A 17,479-nucleotide genomic window follows, 5' to 3' on the forward strand; every position below is an offset into this window, starting at 1 on the left:
CATCTAGAAGGCCACCACAGACCACAACTAGGGCCACCTAGAAGGCCACCACAGACCACAACTAGGGCCACCTAGAAGGCCACCACAGACCACACCTAGAAGGCCACCACAGACCACAACTAGGGCCACCTGGAAGGCCACCACAGACCACAACTAGGACCATCTAGAAGGCCACCACAGACCACACCTAGAAGGCCACCACAGACCACAACTAGGGCCACCTAGAAGGCCACCACAGACCACAACTAGAAGGCCACCACAGACCACAACTAGAAGGCCACCACAGACCACAGCTAGGGCCACCTAGAAGGCCACCACAGACCACACCTAGAAGGCCACCACAGACCACTACTAGGGCCACCTGGAAGGCCACCACAGACCACTACTAGGGCCACCTAGAAGGCCACCACAGACCACACCTAGAAGGCCACCACAGACCACAACTAGGGCCATCTGGAAGGCCACCACAGACCACTACTAGAGCCACCTGGAAGGCCACCACAGACCACATCTAGGGACACCTAGAAGGCCACCACAGACCACTACTAGGACCATCTAGAAAGCCACCACAGACCACAACTAGGGACATGGATCTGGGCCACCACAGACCACAACTAGGACCACCTACCAAGGCCACCACAGACCACAACTAGGGCCACCTAGAAGGCCACCACAGACCACAGCTAGGACCACCTAGAAGGCCACCACAGACCACAACTAGAAGGCCACCACAGACCACAACTAGAAGGCCACCACAGACCACAACTAGATGACACGGACACGGACGTGGACCTCAGGACATGGAGGGGACACGGATTTGGGGGGAGGGACAATAAAATGGGAGCAGAACCAACCTGGAGTCCATGTCTACGTCCCACCACCCCCCAAGGCCCCGCCCACACCCCGTGGTGGTGGAGAACCCTGGTAGCCCAACCCCTCTGAGATACGTAGTCTTGAGGTTCTACCATAAACTCTTTATTGAGGCAGTTGCAGAAGAGTTGGGGGGAGAGAGGGGACATGGGACAACCGCCACCGTGGAGAGGAGGTGGCATGGGGTGGGGGGGTGGACACCCAGGTAACAGGGGGACATTGGGTGGGGACAAGGCGGTGGAGATGACATCTGGTCACCCAAGACCTTCATCAACCCAACGCCGTCCACCAAGGAGAGAAGAAGGTGAGGAAGAGCGTGGTGGTGGGACGTGTAGTGTTTGTCCCTACGAGGTCCTCGAGGAGTTGGGGACCTCCAGTAGGGGGTGCCAAGGGTGTCCACCACCCATGGGTGAAGCCCTGAGAAGATGGAGGGGGAGGGGACTTGGGGGAGGAAGGTGGTGGGGAGCAAGGTGGCCATCGGTGGTCAAGGTGGCCATCGGTGGTCAACGGGGATGGAGGAGGAGTCAACTGGAAGAGGTCAACCCAAGAGTGGACCAACCCAACCACCAGCAGGTCTCCATCGCCTCAACCACCAATGGTTGAAAGTAGGACAGAAACGGGCCAATCAGGGAAGGCCAAGCCAACCACCATGGTCCAACCAGGCCTTGACCCGCCCAACTGGGAAGACGCAAACCTGATTGGTGCAACCCAACGGTCAACCAAGGTCTTGAAGGAACCAATGGGAAGAGGTCAAGGTCTGGGCGGAGCCAACCACGATGATCCACCAAGAAGAAGAACCCAACTGAAGCCAAACCCAACTCAACCACCACCAACCAATCACAGTCTTGATTAAAGCAACCAACGGGCCAATCAGAAAAGACCAGTTCAGACCAGGTCCAACCCGGCCAACCAATGGTCAGCTCCAAAGGTGGACCTGGCCAGGAACCAATGGTCAACCCAGCTCTTGACCAACTCAACTCTTGGCCAATCTGACCAATCCCTACCCAGGTCAACAGCAATTGGCCAATCCCAGGCCTGGTCCAACCCCGCTGGTGATGACCAACCCCAGGCCTGGACCAACCAACCACCAAAGGTCAACCAAGGTCTACAACAAGCCAATGAGACAAGGCCAACCCAAATCTGGTCTAACTCAACCAATGGTCAACGTAGACCAAGACCAACTTGACCAATCCCTACTCAGGCCAACTGGAACGGGCCAATCCAGGTCTTCTCCAACCCCACCACTGATCACCAACCCCAGGTCTCAACCACCAATGGTCAACCAAGCTCTGCGAGAAGATAGTCAAGACCAACCCAACCAATGGTCAACCCAGGCCTTGGCCACCAATGGTCAGCCAAGGTCTGTGAGAAGATAGTCAAGATCAACCCAACCAATGGTCAACCCAGGCCTTGACCACCAATGGTCAGCCAAGGTCTGTGAGAAGATAGTCAAGATCAACCCAACCAATGGTCAACCCAGGCCTTGACCACCAATGGTCAACCACGGTCTGCGAGAACATAGTCAAGATCAACCCAACCAATGGTCAACCCAGGCCTTGACCACCAATGGTCAGCCAAGGTCTGCGAGAAGATAGTCAAGATCAACCCAACCAATGGTCAACCCAGGCCTTGACCACCAATGGTCAGCCAAGGTCTGTGAGAAGATAGTCAAGATCAACCCAACCAATGGTCAACCCAGGCCTTGACCACCAATGGTCAACCACGGTCTGCGAGAAGATAGTCAAGACCAACCCAACCAATGGTCAACCCAGGCCTTGACCAATCCCGATGCAGCTCAAGAACCCGGTGAAGGACCCAGCTGAGACCGGTCAAGGTCACTCCGACCTCACCTCCTACGTACCCACCTCCAACCACGCTTGATCCTCGCCCGAGGCCCAACTGGAAGAAGCCAAGCCACCGCCACCCCCACCCAACGCCCAACCCACGCGCCGACCGCACCCACCCCGCCCTGAGGAACACCTTGACCTTCTTCTTCTTCTTCTGGTGGCCTCCACGGCGCCTCCTGCTGGTGGCCCGTGTCCCTCTTGGCAAGAAGCTTAAAAAAACCCGCCCAAAACCACCCAAAATTGGACAAAAAAAGGGACTTGGTGGCATCTCCCCGGAGAAGGACTCAAGACGGCGCCGGTGACCACCACGTGGTGGGGTGAGGAGATCGGGATGGGGGACATGGGTGGGGACACGCACCGTAGAGCCACGCCGGGGGGTGGGGGTGGGGGTTACATGGCACCGGGCACCGCGGTGGGGGTGGCACCAGCAGGGGGCGGCGGTGGCGGGCGGTGGAAGTTGGTCTCCTTGTAGACGAACCAAGAGCTGCCAACCCAAAGGACGAGGTTGAGGAAGCCGAAGACCTGGGAGGTGGGATGGAAGGTGGAGAAGGACCTCAAGATCTCCAGGCCGTGCCTCAGTTTCCCCACTCATCTCTTCCCCTCCTCCAATTAATGCCCACCTCCATGGTGGACCTTGAGGTCTTCAAGAGGTTCCTCAACCACCCAACCCTGCCTCAGTTTCCCCATCTCCATGGTGGACCTTGAGGTCTTCAAGAGGTTCCTCAACCACCCAACCCTGCCTCAGTTTCCCCACCTCCATGGTGGACCTTGAGGTCCTCAAGAGGTTCCTCAACTACCCAACCCTGCCTCAGTTTCCCCTCCTCCTCCAATCAACACCCACCTCCATGGTGGACCTTGAGGTCTCCAAGAAGTTCCTCAACCACCCAACCCTGCCTCAGTTTCCCCTCCTCCTCCAATCACCCCCACCTCCATGGTGGACCTTGAGGTCTTCAAGAGGTTCCTCAACCACCCAACCCTGCCTCAGTTTCCCCCCCTCCTCCAATCAACACCCACCTCCGTGGTGAACCTTGAGATCTACAAGAGGTTCCTCAACCACCCAACCCTGCCTCAGTTTCCCCTCCTCCTCCAATCAACACCCACCTCCATGGTGGACCTTGAGGTCTTCAAGAGGTTCCTCAACCACCCAACCCTGCCTCAGTTTCCCCATCTCCATGGTAGACCTTGAGGTCTCCAAGAGGTTCCTCAACCACCCAACCCTGCCTCAGTTTCCCCACTCATCTCTTCCTCTCCTCCAATCAACACCCATCTCCGTGGTGGACCTTGAGGTCTTCAAGAGGTTCCTCAACCACCCAACCCTGCCTCAGTTTCCCCTCCTCCTCCAATCAACCCCCACCTCCATGGTGGACCTGGAGGTCTTCAAGAGGTTCCTCAACCACCCAACCCTGCCTCAGTTTCCCCACTCATCTCTTCCTTCTCCAATCAACACCCACCTCCATGGTGGACCTTGAGGTCTTCAAGAGGTTCCTCAACCACCCAACCCTGCCTCAGTTTCCCCTCCTCCTCCAATCAACACCCACCTCCGTGGTGGACCTTGAGGTCTTCAAGAGGTTCCTCAACCACCCAACGCTGCCTCAGTTTCCCCACTCATCTCTTCCTTCTTCTCCAATCAACATCCACCTCCATGGTGGACCTTGAGGTCTTCAAGAGGTTCCTCAACCACCCAACCCTGCCTGTTTCCCCTCCTCCTCCAATCAACGCCCACCTCCATGGTGGACCTTGAGATCTTCAAGAGGTTCCTCAACCACCCAACCCTGCCTCAGTTTCCCCACCTCCATGGTGGACCTTGAGGTCCTCAAGAGGTTCCTCAACCACCCAACCCTGCCTCAGTTTCCCCTCCTCCTCCAATCACCCCCACCTCCATGGTGGACCTTGAGGTCTTCAAGAGGTTCCTCAACCACCCAACCCTGCCTCAGTTTCCTCATCTCCATGGTGGACCTTGAGGTCTTCAAGAGGTTCCTCAACCACCCAACCCTGCCTCAGTTTCCTCTCCTCCTCCAATCAACCCCCAGCTCCATGGTGGACCTTGAGGTCCTCAAGAGGTTCCTCAACCACACAACCCTGCCTCAGTTTCCCCCCCTCCTCCAATCAACCCCCACCTCCATGGTGGACCTTGAGGTCTTCAAAAGGTTCCTCAACCACCCAACCCTGCCTCAGTTTCCCCCCCCTCCTCCAATCAACACTCACCTCCATGGAGAACCTTGAGATCTTCAAGAGGTTCCTCAACCACCCAACGCTGCCTCAGTTTCCCCCCCTCCTCCAATCAACACCCACCTCCATGGTGGACCTTGAGGTCTTCAAGAGGTTCCTCAACCACCCAACCCTGCCTCAGTTTCCCCCCCCACCCCGAGGACTCACCGCGGACACGTTGAGGGACCCCATGGGGGTGACCCCGGTGGGGTGACAGGTTACGGCCGGGGGGTGACAGTTGGGCAGGGGGGCGGCCGTCGAGGTCTTCACGTCCGTGAGGGCCTTGGCCCATGCCGAGGAGCTCACCAGCCACAGGAAGGAGAAGGCCACGGTGATCAAGAAGTCCTGGAGGGACATTTTTGGTGGGAGGGGACATTAGGAGGACCCCAACCATGAGGGGAGGGGCTAAGGGGGGACCTGGGACACCCCAGAAGTTGGGGGTTGGAGAGGACAATCGTGGTGGACCTCAAGTCCCACAGATCTGGGGGCTGGAGAGGACAACCATGGTGGACCTCATGTGCCACAGATCTGGTGAGGGACCCCAAAACCTGGGGGCTGGAGAGGACAATCGTGGTGGACCCCAAGTCCCACAGATCTTGAGGGGGACCCAAGAACCTTGGGGCTGGAGAAGACAATCGTGGTGGACCTCAAGTCCCAGAGATCTGGGGGGGACCCCAAAATCTGGGGGTCGGAGAAGACAACCATGGTGGACCTCAAGTCCCACAGATCTGGTGAGGACCTCAAAACCTTGGGGCTGGAGAGGACAATCGTGGTGGACCTCAAGTCCCAGAGATCTGGTGAGAGACCCCAGCATCTTGGGGGCTGGAGAAGACAACCATGGTGGACCTCACATCCCACAGATCTGGGGACAGGAGAGGACAATCGTGGTGGACCCCAAGTCTCACAGACCTTGGGGGGACCCCAAAACATGGGGGCTGGAGAGGACAATCGTGGTGGACCTCAAGTCCCAGAGATATGGGGGTGGGAGAGGACAATCGTGGTGGACCTCAAATCCCACAGATCTGGTGAGGGACCCCAAAACCTGGGGGCTGGAGAGGACAATCATGGTGGACCTCAAGTCCCACAGATCTGGTGAGGACCTCAAAACCTTGGGGCTGGAGAGGACAATCGTGGTGGACCTCAAGTCCCAGAGATCTGGGGGGGACCCCAAAACCTGGGGGCTGGAGAAGACAACCATGGTGGACCTCAAGTCCCACAGATCTGGGGGTGGGAGAGGACAACCATGGTGGACCTCAAGTCCCACAGATCTTGAGGGGGACCCAAGAACCTTGGGGCTGGAGAAGACAATCGTGGTGGACCTCAAGTCCCACAGACCTTGGGGGGACCCAAAGAAGGGGGCGGGACACTTACCCCATGTCCTGTCCATGGCAGCAGTAGGAGAGAAGGTCACATGAGGGTTATTGACCCCCCCAAGATGTCCCCTCACCCCCCTCCCCCATCATGAGTCCCTCACCCCATATATGGGCAGGAGAACCAGGAGGACAACTCCCATGATGCCCCACGGCAACGTGAGGACCCCAAAGGGTGATGGGAGTTGTCCACGCCATGGGGCCACCTCAGAGACAAGCTGGAGATCAACCAAAGTGGTCTTCAGCCAAGGGTGGGGTGGGAGATGGGTGGAGGGATGGAGAAGACCAGGATGGAGGGATGGAGAAGACCAGGATGGAGGGATGGATGGAGACCACCAGGATGGATGGATGGAGAAGACCAGGACGCAGGGATGGAGAAGACCAGGACGCAGGGATGGAGAAGACCAGGACGCAGGGATGGATGGACGGATGGAGAAGACCAGGATGCACAGATGGAGGACAGCAGGATGGAGGAATGGATGGAGAAGACCAGGATGGACAGATGAACAAGACCAGGATGCACGGATGGAGAAAACCATGATGGAGAAATGGAGAAGATCAGGATGGATGGATGGAGAAAACCAGGATGGATGGACAGATGGAGAAGACCAGGATGGACGGATGGAGAAGATCAGGATGGACGGATGGAGAAGATCAGGATGGAGAAATGGATGGATGGAGAAGATCAGGATGGAGGAATGGAGAAGACCAGAATGGATAGATGAAGAAGATCAGGATGGTCAGATGGAGGAGACCAGGATGGAGAAATGGATGGATGGAGAAGACCAGGATGGACAGATAGAGAAGACCAGGATGGAGGAATGGATGGATGGAGAAGATCAGGATGGAGGGATGGAGAAGACCAGGATGGAGGGATGGAGAAGACCAGGATGGAGGGATGGATGGATAGATGGATGGAGACCAGGATGGAGGAATGGATGGAGAACACCAGGAATGGATGGAAAAGACCAGGATGGAGGGATGGAGAAGACCAGAACGGATGGATGAAGAAGATCAGGATGGTCAGATGGAGGAGACCAGGATGGACACATGGATGGATGGAGAAGACCAGGATGGACGGATGAAGGAGACCAGGATGGAGGGATGGAGGAGACCAGGATGGAGGAAGGGATGGAGGAGACCAGGATGGAGGAAGGGATGGAGGAGACCAGGACGGAGGAAGGGATGGAGAAGACCAGACCAGGACGGAGGAACGGATGGAGAAGACCAGGATGGAGAAGACCAGGACGGAGAAGACCAGGACGGAGAAGACCAGGACGGAGAAGACCAGGACGGAGAAGACCAGGACGGAGAAGACCAGGACGGAGAAGACCAGGACGGAGGAATGGAGAAGACCAAGGTTGACTCACCACCAAGGGCAGCTTCCCGCCCGCCCCGCGGTAGAGGTGGAGGTAGCCCAAGTAGACGGCGAGGGCGGCCATGCTGTAGAGGAAGGAGAAGACGGCCACCGTGACGAAGAACTGGGCCGAGGAGGAGAAGTCACCGACCAGGTGGACGTCCGCCGGCCACGTCTTGTTGCACAGGTTGGTCAACGAAGGCGTGAAGGTGGCGTGGTTCAACCTGGGGGACACCAGGATGGGTGGCTGAGGGGGGAAGGTCCTCTCCCACCCGTGCCCACCACAAACCCTTCCCAGGTGTCTCCTTCTCTCACCCATGGCCCACAGGTGGTGGTTGACCAACCACGTGGTTCTCACACCCAACTACCTCCTGGAGAAGATCTTCTCATCCTCTTCTGAACCTCAAACATCTCCAAACCCTTCCCAGATCTCCATCAGCCATGTCCTACAGCTGCTGGTTGGCCAACCATAGAGCTGTCCAACCCAACTGCTGCTTCTCCTCTTCCTCACCCACATCTGAGGGACCTTCTTGACCTTCTTGGCTTCTTCTGGACCTTCAACCATCTCCCAACCCTTCGCAGACCTCCATCTTCCATCAGCCATGTCCTACAGCTGCTGGTTGGCCAACCAGAGCTCTCAAACCCAACCGCTGCTTCTCCTCTTCCCCCTCCATGTTTGAGGGACCTTCTTGACCCCCTTGGACCTTCAACCCATCTCCAAACCCTTCCCAGACCTCCATCTTCCATCAACCACGTCCTACAGCATCTCGTTGGCCAACCATAGAGCTCTCAAACCCAACTGCTGCTTCTCCTCTTCCCCCTCCATGTTTGAGGCACCTTCTTGACCCTCTTGGACCTTCAGCATCTCCCAACCCACATTTGAGGGACCTTCTTGACCCTCTTGGACCTTCAGCATCTCCCAACCCACATTTGAGGGACCTTCTTTACCCTCTTGGACCTTCACCCATCTCCAAGCCCTTCCCAGACCTCCATCTTCCATCAACCACGTCCTACAGCTGCTGGTTGGCCAACCATTGAGACCATGTTTGAGGGACCTTCTTGGGTTCTTCTGGACCTTCACCCATCTCCCAACCCTTCCCACACCTCTGTTGTCCACCACCCATGTTCTACAGCCTCTGATTGGCCAACCATGGACCTCTCACAGCCAATCGCTCCTTCTCCTCTTCCTCCTCCATGTTTGAGGGACCTTCTTGACCCTCTTGGACCTTCACCGATCTCCCAACCCTTCCCAGACCTCCATCTTCCATCCACCACGTCCTACAGCTGCTGCTTGGCCAACCATTGAGACCATGTTTGAGGGACCTTCTTGGGTTCTTCTGGACCTCCAACCATCTCCCAACCCTTCCCACACCTCTGCTGTCCACCACCCATGTTCTACAGCCTCTGATTGGCCAACCATGGACCTCTCACAGCCAATCACTGCTTCTCCTCTTCCTCCTCCATGTTTGAGGGACCTTCTTGACCTTCTTGGCTTCTTCTGGATCTCCAACCATCTCCCAACCCTTCCCAACCTCCATGTCCCACCAGCCACGCCCCTCAGCTGCTGATTGGCTGGTTCTACCACCCCAACTCACCTCTTCTCCTACCACTCAGAGCTTCGAGCGATCCCATTGGCCCCTCAGATCCCACCCACCGCCCCCTAGAGGACACCATTGGCCAACCAGGTGCCTCCTCCCACCCACCACTCTTCCCACCTCACCCCAGCCAATCAGATGCCTGAGGCCACCCCTGAAACTCCACCCCCCCAATAACCCACCGACCAATCAGCAGCGAGGAGGCGGGGCCTTACCGGAAGGGGTAGGCGAAGGGGGCGGTGACGGTGGTGTTTGATTGGCCGTCGCAGATGACCCGGAAGGACACGCCCCCCGCGTAACCCCCGCAGGTGGCGAAGGCGAAGATGGAGAAAAACTGGGGGGAAAAGGGCAAAAATGGGCAAAAATGGGCAAAAATGGGCAAAAATGGGCAAAAATGGGCAAAAATGGGCAAAAATGGGCAAAAATGGGCAAAAATGGGCAAAAATGGGGATTTTACCCCAAAAAAAACCTCAAAAAATTGATGAATATGAAAAAAAACACCAAAAATGTGAATTTTTGGAGGAAAAAAGGGCCAAAAAGGAGCTTTTTAGGCTTAAATTTTAATTTTTAATTTTAAAATTAAAATTAAAATTCTAAATTTTTAAAATTTTAAAATTAAAATTAAAATTTTAAATTTTTAAAATTTTAAAATTAAAATTTTAAATTTTTAAAATTTTAAAATTAAAATTAAAATTTAAAATTTTTAAAATTTTAAAAATTAAAATTTTAAATTTTTAAAATTTTAAAATTAAAATTAAAATTTTAATTTTTTAAAATTTTAAAATTAAAAATTTTAATTTAATTTTTAATCAATTTAATTTGAAAATTTTAAATTTTCAAATTAAAAATGGTGGGAAAAGGGATTTTTCAAAAAAAAAACAAAAAATTTAAATTTATAAAATTTGTGTTTCATTAACTATAAAAATAAATGAAAAATTCATAAAATTTGTGTTTCATTAAATATAAAAATAAATTAAAAATTTACAAAATTTGTATTTTATTAAATATAAAAATAAATTAAAAATTTATAAAATTTGTATTTTATTAAACAAAAAAATGAATTTAAAATTTATAAAATTTGTTTTATTAAATTTAAAACCAAATTAAAAATTGATAAATTTATTAATAAATTACAAATTATTTTACAAATTTATTTAAATAATTTTATTTTTTGAACTCAAATTTGAAAGTTTAAAATCTGGGAAAAAAATGGACAAAAAAGGGTTTTTAATAAATAAAGGGAAAATAAATGATTGGTCAAAAAAACAACTAAAAATGGTCAAAAAATTGAATTATTGAGGGGAAAAAAGCCAGAAAAAGGAGTTTTAATTTTAATTTTTATTTATTTTTAAATTTTTACTTTTAATTTTTGTTTTTTAATTTTCATTTTTAATTTTCTTTTTAATTTTCATTTTTCATTCTTAAATTTTTACTTTCAATTTTCCATTTTATTTTTTATTTTTAATTCTTATTTTTAATTTCAATTTTTTTAAGTTTTCTTTTAAATTTTTATTAATTTTTAAATTTTTACTTTTAATTTTCACTTTCAAGTGTTATTTTTAATCTTTGTTTTTATTTTTAATTTATTTCTAATTTATTCATAACTTTTATTTTTTATTTTTATTTCTAAATTTATACTTTCTATTTTTAATTCTATTCTTTTCATTTTTTTTAATTTTTATTTTTAATTTTTATTCTTAATTTTTAAATTTTTACTTCTAATTTCCAACTTTCTTTAATCTTTAAATTTTTATTTTTAATTTTTCTTATTTATAACTTTTATTTCCGATTTTTATTTCTAATTTATTTGTAATTTTTATTTTTAATTTTTATTTTTAATTTTTAAATTTTTTAGTTTTAATTTTCACTTTCAGTTTTTATTTTTAATCTTTAAATCTTTATTTTTAATTTTTATTTCTAATTTATTTATAACTTTTATTTTCAAGTTTTATTTCTAATTTATAATTTTTATTTTTTTCATTCTAATTTTTTTATTTTTTTTATTTTTATTTTTATTTTTTAATTTTTCTTATTTTTATTCTTAATTTTTAAAGTTTTACTTTTAATTTTCACTTTTAACTTTTTGTTTTTATTTTTAATTTTTTATTTCTAATTTATTTATAACTTTTATTTTTGATTTTTATTTCTAATTTATTTGTATTTTTTATTTTTAATTTTTATTTATTTATTTTATTTTTTAATTTTATTTACTTTTATTTTTAATTTTTATCTTTTATTTTTAATTTTTATTTTTACCTTTTTTATTTTTATATTTATTTTTTATTTTTATTTTTTTATTTTTATTAATTTTCATTCTTAATTTTTAAAGTTTTACTTTTAATTTTCCCTTTCAACTTTTATTAATCTTTAAATTTTTATTTTTAATTTTTATTCCTAATTTATTTCTAGTTTTTATTCTTAATTTTTATTTTTATTTTTAATTTATTTTTAATTTTTAATTTAATTTTCATCTTTAATTTTCATTAACTTTTAAATTTTTAATTTTCATTTTTAATATTTATTTTCAAGCTTTAAATTTTTATTTTCCATTTTTATTTCTAACTTATTTGTAATTTTTATTAATTTTTATTAATTTCTATTTCTAAATTTATAATTTTTATTTTTTATTTTAATTTTTAATTTTTTATTTTAACTTTTTATTTTGATTTTTAATTTTTATTTTTTTATATTTTTATTTTTAATTTATTTTTATTTTTATTTTAATTGCTCCCAGTAACACCCCAGTGCCCCCCAGTTCGTCCCAGTCCCTCCCAGTAACACCCCAGTGCCCCCCAGTTCGTCCCAGTCCCTTCCCAGTCCCTCCCAGTAACACCCCAGTGCCCCCCAGTTCGTCCCAGTCCCTCCCAGTCCCTCCCAGTAACACCCCAGTGCCCCCCAGTTCGTCCCAGTCCCTCCCAGTAACACCCCAGTGCCCCCCAGTCCCTCCCAGTTGAAACCAGTTACCCCCCCAGTCCCTCACAGTAGCTCCCCTCCCCTCCCAGTTACCCCCCAGTCCCTCCCAGTTCCCCCCAGTTGTTCCCAATAACACCCCAGTGCCCCCCAGCCCCTCCCAGCTGCAACTAGTTCCCCCCCAGTCTCTCCCAGTTCCCCCCCAGTACCCTCCCAGTTGCAACCAGTTCCACCCGTCACTCCCAGTCCCCTCCCAGTAGCTCCCCTCCCCTCCCAGTGCCCCCCCAGTCCCCTCCCAGTCCCTCTCAGTGCCCCCCATTCCCTCCCAGTAACATCCCAGTGCCCCCCAGACCCTCCCAGTTCCCCCCTAGTTCCTTCCAGCCCCTCCCAGTAACACCCCAGTCCCCTCCCAGTGCCCCCCACTCCCTCCCAGTTCCTCCTAGTTGCTCCCAGTAACACCCCAGTGCCCTCCAGGCCCTCCCAGTCCCCCCCAGTCCCTCCCAGTTCCCCCCCAGCCCCTCCTAGTAAGAACCCAGCGCCCCCCCAGTCCCTCCCAGTTGCAACCAGTTCCCCCCCAGTCCCTCCCAGCCCCTCCCAGTTCCCCCTAGTTGCTCCCAGTAACACCCCAGTGCCCCCCAGTCGCAACTAGCTCCCCCCCAGACCCTCCCAGTCGCAACCAGTTCCCCCCCAGTAACAACCCAGTGCCCCCCAGTCCCTCCCAGTTGCAACTAGTTCCCCCTAATTGCTCCCAGTTGCAACCAGTTCCCCCCCAGTTGCTCCCAGTTCCCCCCAGTAACACCCCAGTGCCCCCCAGTCCCCTCCCAGTTCCTTCCAGTCCCCCTCAGCCCCTCCCAGTAACACCCCAGTTCCCCCCCAGTTGCTCCCAGTGCCCCCCCCCAGCCTCTCCCAGTTCCCCCTAGTTGCTCCCAGTAACATCCCAGTGCCCCCCAGACCCTCCCAGTTCCCCCCCAGTCCCTCCCAGTAACACTCCAGTGCCCCCCAGTTCCCGCCCAGTTCCTCACAGTTCCCCCCCAGTCCCCTCCCAGCCCCTCCCAGTAACACCCCAGTTCCCCCCCAGTTGCTCCCAGTGCCCCCCCCAGCCTCTCCCAGTTCCCCCTAGTTGCTCCCAGTAACATCCCAGTGCCCCCCAAACCCTCCCAGTTCCCCCCCAGTCCCTCCCAGTAACACTCCAGTGCCCCCCAGTTCCTCCCAGTTCCCCCTAGTTGCTCCCAGTAACACCCCAGTTCCCCCCCAGTCCCTCCCAGTAACACCCCAGTGCCCCCCAGTTCCCTCCCAGTTCCTTCCAGTCCCCCCCAGTCCCTCCCAGTTCCCCCCAGTATACGCCAGTGCCCTCCCAGCCCCTCCCAGTCCCTCCCAGTTGCAACCAATTCCGCCCCAGTCCCTCCCAGTTCCCCCCAGCCTCTCCCAGTTCCCCCTAGTTGCTCCCAGTAACATCCCAGTGCCCCCCAGACCCTCCCACTTCCCCCCCAGTCCCTCCCAGTAACACTCCAGTGCCCCCCAGTTCCCCCCCAGTTCCTCCCAGTTCCCCCTAGTTGCTCCCAGTAACACCCCAGTTCCCCCACAGTCCCTCCCAGTAACACCCCAGTGCCCCCCAGTCCCCTCCCAGTTCCTTCCAGTCCCTCCCAGTTCCCCCCCAGACCCTCCCAGTTCCTTCCACTTCCCCCCAGTATACGCCAGTGCCCTCCCAGCCCCTCCCAGTTGCAACCAATTCCGCCCCAGTCCCTCCCAGTTCCCCCCCAGCCCCTCCCAGTTCCCCCCAGTTGCTCCCAGTAACACCCCAGTGCCCCCCAGTCCCTCCCAGTCCCCCCAGTCCCACGCACCCACTGCAGGGCCCGCACGAGCCCCAGCGGTTCCCGGATCGGGCCCAGCTCCAGCCGCGGCCCCGACATCGTCCCGCGCCCCCGCCGCGCCGGAAGTGACGTCACTGCACCGCGACGGGCGGGGCCGCGCTTTGCCGCCCAACCGGAGCGGCCGCTTCATTTGCATAGCGGGCCCCGCCCCCTCCCGCTGATTTGCGTATCCCGCCCCGCAACGTCATACTCATTTACATATCGGCCTATCTTCTCATTTGCATATCTAATCCCGTTCCGGGTTTCTGCTCATTTGCATATCCGGGCCCGCCCTGTTGGGCTACTCATTTGCATATCTGGTACCACCCAGACGTCCCCCTCATTTGCATATTCACCCCCGTCCTATCGATCTGCTCATTTGCATATCTGACACCGCCGTGGCGATCTGCTCATTTGCATACCCACCCCGTCCTGCAATGCTCATTTGCATATCTGGCTCAGTCCTGATGAATTGCTCATTTGCATATCTATGTCCACATTCGCTGCTCATTTGCATATCCGATCACGCCCCCTCCCGTGGCTCATTTGCATATCCACCCGCCCCCGTGTGCTCATTTGCATACCTGGTTCCACTCCCGGTGCTCAGCTCATTTGCATATCGGACTCCATCTCCCCGGATTCATTCACCTCATTTGCATGTGGGGCCCCCCACCCCTTTGCCATTAATTTGCATAGCCACGCCCCCAAGCGAGCACATCATTTGCATCTCATTTGCATAACCAGCCCCACTGCACCCTATTTGTTGGCTCATCTTCATCATGCGTGGCCACGCCCCCCGGGGCAACCTCATTTGCATAATACTCAAGCGTGATCTCTTTGCATGATAGGCCACGCCCACAAATTCGCCTCATTTGCATAACTAAGTCGTTTAGACATGTTTTATTTGCATCACACATCACATTTACATAGCCACACCCCCGAGCCCCAGCTCATTTGCATAACACACAGTTGCCCCCAGACCCCCCAGTTGCCCCCAGGACCCTCCAGTTGCCCCAGACCCCCCCGGTTGCCCCCAAACCCCCTCACTTGCCCTCAGACCCCCCCAGTTGCCCCCAGTCCCCCCCTAGTTGCCCACAGCCCCCCTCACTAGCCCCCAAACCCCCCCAGACCCCTCCAGTTGCCCCCAGAACCCCCCAGTTGCCCCCAGACCCCCCGTTGCCCCCAGAATGCCCCAGTTGCCCCCAGCCCCTCCCAGTTGCCCCCAGCCCCCCTCACTAGCCCCCCAGACCCCCACAGGACCCTCCACTTGCCCCCAGCCCCCCCCAGTTGCCCCCAGACCCCCCGTTGCCCCCAGAATGCCCCAGTTGCCCCCAGACCCCCCTAGTTGCCCCAGGACCCCTCAATTGCCCCAGCACCCTCCAGTTGCCCCCAGACCCCCTCACTAGCCCCCAGACCCTCCCAATTGCCCCCAGCCCCCCCAGTTGCCCCCAGCCCCCCTCACTAGCCCCCAGACCCCCACAGGACCCTCCAGTTGCCCCAGACCCCCTCAATTGCCCCCAGGACCCCCCAGTTGCCTCCATGATCCCCCAGTTGCCCCCAGCCCCCCTCACTAGCCCCCAGCCCTCCCAGTTGCCCCAGACCCCCTCACTAGCCCCCAGCCCCGCCCACTAGCCCCCCCCTCAGAAGTCCCACACGTCGATAGCCCCCCGCACCCGCCCCAAGCCCACCACCCGCCGCCGCACCGTCCGCCCCCCCCTCCCCACCACCTCCACCTCCACCCCCCGGGCCACTGGCCACCGGGCAACCACCCCCCGGCTCCCCCTGGCCACCCCCCGCCGCCCCACACCCCCACACCCACCTCCCCCAGCTTCCCCCAGCCTTGATGGGCCACTGTGGCCACCAACATGGTGGCCACCAGCCCCGTGGCCACCACCTCGAGGACTGTTTGCCCCCCAACCCGCCCCACCGTGGCTACCTGCCCCGTAACTACTTGCCCCACCAACCCCAACCTGCCCCGGCCCCCACGGCCTCTTGTGGCCACCAAGCCCGTGGCCACCACGGCAACATCTACTGGCCCCGTGGCCACCACCCTCGGGGGTGTCTTTGCTCTGTCCCAGCTCCCCACAGCAACGTGGCCCCCCGTGGCCACCAGCCCAGTGGCCACCATCCTCATGGCCACCACCTCCATGGCCACCATTCCTGTGGCTACAAACCCCAGGACCACCATCTTCATGGCCACCATCTCCATGGCTACCAGGTCCCTGGTCACCAGCCCTGTGGCTACAAACCCCACCATCGCCGTGGCCACCACCTCCATGATTATCAACCCAGTGGCCACCATCTCCACGGCCACCAGCTCCATGACAACAAGCCCCGTGGCCACCATCTCCATGGCCATCAGCTCCATGGTCATCAGCTCCATGGCCACCATCCCCGTGGCCACCATTCTCATTACAACAAGCCCCATGGCTACCACCTCCACGACCATCATCCCAGTGGCCACCGACCCCATGGCCACCATCCCAGTGGCCACTGACCCCATGGCCACCATCTCCATGACAACAAGCCCCGTGGCCACCATCTCCATGGCCACCAGCTCCATGACTACCATTCTCATGGCCATCAACCCCATGGCCACCATCCCTGTGGCCACCATCCCTGTGGCCACCACCTCCATCACCATGATCCCAGTGGCCACCAACTCCATGGTTGCCACTTCCATGGCCCCCACCTCCATGACCATCATCCCAGTGGCCACTGACCCCATGGCCACCATCTCCATGACAACAAGCCCCATGGCCATCATCCCAGTGGCCACCAGCTCCATGGCTACCATTCTCATGACAACAAGCCCCATGGCCACCATCCCCATGGCCACCATCCCAGTGGCCACCAGCTCCATGACTACCATTCTCATGGCCACCAACCCCATGGCCACCATCCCTGTGGCCACCACCTCCATGACCACCATCCCAGTGGCCACCATCTCCATGGCCACCATTCTCATGACAACAAGCCCCATGGCTACCATCCCCATGGCTACCATCCCAGTAGCCACCATCCCCATGGCCACCATCCCCATGGCCACCACCTCCATGACCACCATCCCAGTGACCACCATCCCCATGGTTGCCACCTCCATGGCCACCACCTCCATCACCACCATCCCAGTGACCACCACCTTCACTCCAGTACCCCCCAACCCCACTAGCCAACTCCACCGCCCGCTTGCCCAACCCCAGCCGCGGTAGCCCCCTCTCCAGCGACGCCAGCAGGACGCACGCCTTACACAACGCTTGACTGGCCGCGAACCCGCACCGCCCGCACGCCCCCAACGTCTTGGTGGCCACCTCGGCCGCCACCGCTAGCCGCCGACCCGAGTGGCCCAAGGCGGCTACCGTACTAGCCCGGGTGGCTTCTAAGTCCTTGAGGAGGCTCCTGGCGTAGCCGCGGTAGGCGTGGGGCGCGTAGACGCACTCGGTGCTCACGTAGTCCAGGCCCTCGAAGTAGC

The 17,479-nt window shown here is 53.2% G+C and overlaps 1 protein-coding gene across 1 annotated transcript; it reads right to left on the reverse strand.

Moving 5' to 3' along the window:
• Window positions 1-959: 959 nt before the first annotated feature.
• On the reverse strand, window positions 960-14,093 carry LOC137677449 (synaptophysin-like protein 1). Its single transcript, XM_068424762.1, has 5 exons — window positions 13,999-14,093; window positions 9,463-9,581; window positions 7,666-7,876; window positions 5,094-5,270; window positions 960-3,239 (listed from the first exon to the last, which is right to left on the reverse strand). The coding sequence occupies exons 1-5, from the start codon at window positions 14,065-14,067 to the stop codon at window positions 3,108-3,110; spliced, it is 708 nt and encodes a 235-aa protein (XP_068280863.1). The 5' UTR covers window positions 14,068-14,093; the 3' UTR covers window positions 960-3,107.
• Between the last annotated feature and the right edge of the window lie 3,386 nt (window positions 14,094-17,479).

This window comes from Nyctibius grandis, unplaced genomic scaffold, assembly GCF_013368605.1.
Source record: "Nyctibius grandis isolate bNycGra1 unplaced genomic scaffold, bNycGra1.pri scaffold_59_arrow_ctg1, whole genome shotgun sequence".
Taxonomy (NCBI): Eukaryota; Metazoa; Chordata; class Aves; order Nyctibiiformes; family Nyctibiidae; genus Nyctibius; species Nyctibius grandis.

What these genes read in the sequence shown, in the direction of transcription:
- LOC137677449 (XM_068424762.1), bottom strand. Translation starts at nt 14,067, where the DNA reads ATGTCGGGGCCGCGGCTGGAGCTGGGCCCGATCCGGGAACCGCTGGGG. An exon ending in TCGTGCGGGCCCTGCAGTGG is followed by an intron (nt 9,582 to 13,998) that starts GTGCGTGGGACT and finishes TTTTCCCCCCAG; the next exon opens with TTTTTCTCCATCTTCGCCTT. An exon ending in GCGGGAAGCTGCCCTTGGTG is followed by an intron (nt 5,271 to 7,665) that starts GTGAGTCAACCT and finishes ATGTCCCTCCAG; the next exon opens with GACTTCTTGATCACCGTGGC.